The following is a 5,595-nucleotide window of genomic DNA, read 5'->3' as shown; positions in this document are numbered from 1 at the left end:
GGGTTACTTGAGGTCATTTGAGTCTTTTTTAATTGATCCGAGGTTACTTGAGTTCCTTTGGGGTTATCTGGCTTCATTTGGGAATGAATTTGGCTTTTCTGCCCGTTCCAGCCAGGCAGCAGTGCAGGGCCAGCAGCCAGGACAGCTGGGCACAGCCCCTCACACTCAGGGCAGGGTCTCTGGGGCCCTGGAGATTTGGACTTCTCAGCTGGAAGAGAAGGATGGGAGAACTCAGCTATCAGTAGCCAAAACCCCGAGGGCTGGGTCCCTCTGGCTTTACTCCAATACAGTTGCAGGACTCCTCTGGCCCCTGTTAGGACATAAACCTCCAGCAGCTGTGGATTTTCCCAGCAAGGCCACGCATTTATTTCAAATACACAGCCAGGTCTCAGCTAGGCACGTTTGTTTCCACTTTGTCCCGCAGTCACCAAGACTAAAGCAAATAAAAGCAGCAGGGTATCACAGCAGAGGTGGAGCCAGGGTATTTAATCAGCTCTCTCAAAGCAGTCTGGGCAGGCTCTGCCAGTTCTGCCTGGGGCACCAGGGCAGCTTCCCCCGACCTCCTCCAGGAGAGCAGAGCTGCAGCACTCACAGCCTGACAACGTTTTAGCCACCCCTGGCCCACTCCCCAGCAAATTCCAGCCACAGGCCAGGGTGGAGCCAAGGAGAGTTTCTGTCCTTGCCAGAGAAGAGTGATTCCCAGGCTGTGATGATTCCCAGCCTGCTTCCCCCAGCGCCGTGACCGAGCTCTGCCTCCAGGGCTCTCCCGGAGCACAGAGGCAGCTCCTTCCCTAAGTCTTTGCTGCACTACTCTTGTTCCTCAGCATCCTCACCTGTCTCGTGGAAGGACAGTTCAGCCGTCCAAATCAGCTGCAGGAATCCCCTTGGGCACTCGGGGTTACTGGAGAGAAGCCAGCAGGAGCTGGAGATTTTCCAGAGCAGGTGCAGCTTTGGGCACAGGGATGTGTCCCAGCTCCTCCAGCCAGACTTTTCTGTTACCCTCACAAAACTCATCCACAGCAGCGGTTCCATTTCAATAGTTCAACTGCAGGGAAGTCTTACAGCTTCCTTTTCCTTCTCCCAGGCTGCAGCTCCCACGTCAGTTCAGAGCATCTGAACCGGGTAAAGGAAAAGGAAAAACTCTGTGTCCCTTAGCAGGCACAAATGCAGCCGTTCAGTGCCCAACACCTTCCTTGCACTCAGAGATAAAACATCTGCTAATCCTCTAACTGGGTGTTTCCCTGCCAGAATCCACAGCGTGGGAATGTCAGTCCTGCTCAGCAGGAGGAGGCACCCCCACTTTACCCCTCCCCAGATTAGAGAGAGCTGTTCCTGCACCAAACTCAGAAATGTTAATGTTAAATAATGTTAACAGAGCCTTAAACGCATTCCTGAGAACGTCCAATGCTCCACCACATCCCCAGGAACTGCCATGTGCGCCACTCAGGAGATTTTGTCTGAGCTCCTCTTTTGATCTGCTGGTAAAAGAGAGAAATGGGGCAATATGTAGTCATCAGGTGCTAATGTCAGACATTAAATGCTCAGGTTTCCTTTGAAAGTGATGTTAAATGCTCAAATAAAACACCTTTATCTTCCTACTCTTTCAAAATAAAGTTACCAGTGCAAATGGCACACCCCGTTCCAATTTGATTCCTAGATGAGCCCACTGATAGTGGGAGCATTCAGGATCCTCTAATTAATGTTATAGAAAACTGTACTTAATTACTTCTTAAGCACTTACATCTGCATAAAGTTGCATTAGACTGAATACATCATCATTTAAATCCATTACCTCCACATAAATACGTATCAAATTTGCATTGCAAATGTCTTCATGCTCTGCTTTGTTAATCACAAGTGTCACATCTAAATTACTCCAAAATGTGCAGTTCTGGCTTACTCACCAAATAGTTCCATATTAAACAAAATGCGCATTATAGGGCAAAATTACAATAAAATAGGAGGTGGAGTTCCTCAAGGTAGTGGAAATTATTACCAGAGTCACCAGAATGACTCCACTGAAATCAGCTGTCAGTGACAGCTACTGTGACAGACTTCATAAGGCAACAGAAAAAATATAAGGTTTAGTGCTACAAAGCCTATTTATGACTGTTTTCTTCCATTTCCATCGAGAATTACCAAGTGCTGATTTGACTGCTCAGGTGAAACACAGAGCCATGAAACCTGTTCTGTGGTGCCTCGAAAATTCCCACTGCAAGATCTGAGCTGTTTGCCTTCAGTGCAAATGCTCGTGGGTTCATACATGGAATGAATTTCTGTGGAGCACCGTCTCATCTAAGTTCATCTGAAGCCAAGTTAATAAAAGGCTTCTTTAATTAAATGCAGCTTTCCATGTTCTCTTTCAAATTGAGCAGTCAAATGAATACACAGAGACACTGCTCTCCTCAGCCCAAACAGTCATTACAGCCTTTTCTCAGCACCAGCCACGGGCACAGAAAAGGGTCAGGCTGAGCCTATGCCATGAAATGATCCCTTAAACGCTGCCATCCATCACTGCTGGGTAAAGAACCAGACAACCCTTCTGGGCTGGACCTCCTTTGGGTGTTCAGCAGCAGCACGGACACCAAGTGCAGGCTCCAAGGGTTGCAGCTGGGAATAACAAAATTCCCGGCTGCAAGCGCTGTTGGATCCTGCAGGACGGACAGACAGGATCGGGCTGCATTCCCAGAGCAGCCTGGCAAGCACAAAACAGCCAGAGCAACATCAGGGCTGGGCTTTTTGGGCGTGCTGGGAGCCGTGGGCAGCAGCTCCGAGGGGCAGGTGGGGGCTGTCTGTGCCTTCCCTGCTTAATTCTGCTTTACAGCAGCACAGGGACTGATGGTGTGCCCCGAGTTTTACAGAGGAGCCACAGAAGATGAGGGGTGGAAACAGCAGGGAAGGCAACACTCTCACGGCACATTCCAGGGAAGTGATTAAAAATCTGTCCCACGAGCCCTATTCCGTGCCCTGCCGAGGAGATGAGGAGCATCCACCAGCTCCACAAGCATTAGAGAGGTCCATGGACAGTCTCAGAGGTCTCTCAGCACAAACATCTCAGTGCCAGCACTGGAAGCTTCTCCGGCCACCGAGCTGTGCTGCCAGCTCCACGCTTCTCCCAGAGCTGTCCTTGCAGAGCCCGCTCCACAGGGAAATTCCCTGCTCCCTTTGCACCTCAGGGCTTTGGGAAGGGCACTGGGATATTGCACAGCAGCTCCTTCCCCCCAGCCCAGCCCAGCCTGTTCATCCTCCCTGAGAACCTCCTGACTGCTGCTGTCCCCTCGCCGTTCCTCATTCCCAAAGAAATGGTGACTAACCATTCTGGCTCTAACCAGACAGCTGTAAGAGCAGCTCCTGCCAGGCTGCCAGGATATCTGTGCAGCAGATATCCACAGTAAACAGCCAAGCAACTCAATTGCTCCTCCAGTGCACGCCTGGAGGTAAATGAAGAAGTCAATCAGCACGTATCAAGTAGGAAGGTCCACAGGATGGCCCTGGATCCCTGGAAGTGTCCAAAGCCGGGTCAGACGGGGCTTGGAGCTCCGTGGGATGATGGAAGGTGTCCCTGCCGTGGCAGGGATGGTGTGGGATGATCCTGAATGTCCCGTGCAGCCCAGAGCACTCCGTGGCAGCTATACATAGGCACGGGCACCCGGGGCCGGCCCTCCCGGCCGGGCCAGCCGGGGGTAGCGGTGGGCGGCGGGCGGCGCAGCCCGGCACCACACGTGGCAGTACATGGCTCCTGCGGCCAGCAGCAGGGCACCGCTGCCCCAGCCCACGTACAGGGCTGCCCCCAGCTCCCGCTTCAGCGGCGCCGGCACCCGGCCGTCGTAGAAATCCCGGACGATGCTGCCGCCGGTCCAGGACACCGGGATCAGCGCCAGGGTGCCCGTCAGCAGAAAGGCGACCCCGGCCGCCAGGATGAGGCCGCTGACGGCCCGGGGCCCCTCCCGGCCGCCCTGGGAGTACTTGACCCCCGCCACGGCCGTGAGGAAGGAGAGCACGGCCAGCCCCACGGCCAGGCACATCAGGGCCCGCAAGGCCTCGAGCGGCGGCGGCAGCGCCAGCACCGAGTCGTAGAACTTGCACTGCAGCCTGAGGCCCAGCTGGCTGATGCAGTCCATCCACAGCCCCTCCCAGATGGTCTCAAACACCACGATGTTGCCGTCCACGTAGGCCGAGACCCTCCACTGGGGCATGGCCGTGGCCGCCAAGGTGCCCACCATGCCCACGCCGCCAAAAATGAGCCCGGTGATCTGGAGCACGCAGCAATCCATGCTGCTGCTCCCAGAGCTGCTCCAGCTCCTGCCTGGGGCTGCCAAGGCCACTTACAAAGTCATTCGGTGCCAAATCCACTTACAAAGTCACTCGGTGCCAAAGCCATTCGGTGCCAATGCCACTCGCACAGGTACTGGACACTGGGATGGGGAACTTCTGCTCTAGCAGCTTCCTGAGGAGACAGGTTGGGTTTCTGGGCCGAGGCTCGCTCCAGCCCGGAGTTCAAACAGGTGGAAATCCATTCCTGGCTGCTCCAAGACCCTGCTATTTATTTGCTTTGAAATCCTCTCTGAGTGCAGCCCATCAAGCCCGACAAGTCTGTGGCCAATGGCAGTCTGGGAGAGGTGTGGCAGGGCTGATTTCACTGCTCCTCACAGCCTGTCTGAAGTGCTGCTATAATTAAGCAAGTGGCAGGGATTCAATTAAAGGTGCCTAATTGCAGGGCTAACAATTTCTTAACTGCAAGATTGCAGCTCTGTTGAAATCCAGTACAGAAAGCCTGAACTTCCATCTGCTAAAATATTGTTTAAAATGGGTCATTACAGTTGTTCTTACAACAAAAGCTGAACTTGAGGCTTGAGTGGGGTTCATTTTCTAAGTGCTGCAGCCCTGGGAAAGCAGCTGATTATTATTTTCCTTTAAATCAAGCCAACAGGTACTTGATGTAGCCCTTTAATGCAGATTTCTCATTTTGATCAACTACAAAAGCCTAGTCATGATATCAGACAGGTACAGGAAAGTCAAGTATTCCCACCAACATCAAAGCTTCCCTCTACCAGCTCCAAAATGCGCAAGGCTAACAGAGCAAAGAAGTGGCTGAGCCGCTCCGCTCCTGCCCTGGATGCAGGAGCAAAGGCACAGTTAGGAGATAATCCTCCAGGAGAGGGAGAAGCAAAGTGTTGTCATCCTGTTCCACACCGGTAATCGTGGCCAGGTGACCCTGGGGGGGCTGGAGGCAATGGTTCGACCCCAAACGACATTTCCAAATGCGGGAAGGATGTGCAACAACACCCAAATCCTGAGTTCCTCTCACAAAGCCACAGCCCAGCCTGCAGACCCCTGGGCAGACACATTCCAGAGGCTGATCCTCCCCAGGCTGCCCAGGGATTGCTGCTGCTCAATTTACTCCAGCTCTTGAACAAAATACAGGCTAAAAAAAATTGGCCCACCAAAGACAATAAAGGCCCCTAGAAGTGCTGCTGGAGAAAGACTTGTTCTGGGGTTTGTTTTTGGCTTGTGGACTCTGTGTGTTTGGAAATATCAGACATTGCCTTTGATGGTAATAATTTAATTACAGCTTTAGGTACCTACACAACACCA

The 5,595-nt window shown here is 52.8% G+C and overlaps 1 protein-coding gene across 1 annotated transcript; it reads right to left on the bottom strand.

Annotated features, from left to right (window-relative positions):
• Positions 1-6: 6 nt before the first annotated feature.
• LOC107215351 (claudin-8-like) lies at positions 7-4,364 on the bottom strand. Its single transcript, XM_015651495.2, has one exon. The coding sequence runs from the start codon at positions 4,272-4,274 to the stop codon at positions 3,630-3,632; it is 645 nt and encodes a 214-aa protein (XP_015506981.1). The 5' UTR covers positions 4,275-4,364; the 3' UTR covers positions 7-3,629.
• Between the last annotated feature and the right edge of the window lie 1,231 nt (positions 4,365-5,595).

This window comes from Parus major, chromosome 1 (genome assembly GCF_001522545.3).
Source record: "Parus major isolate Abel chromosome 1, Parus_major1.1, whole genome shotgun sequence".
NCBI lineage: Eukaryota > Metazoa > Chordata > Aves > Passeriformes > Paridae > Parus > Parus major.
Note: the sequence above shows the minus strand (reverse complement) of the source record. Positions and strands in the feature narration are given on the sequence as shown.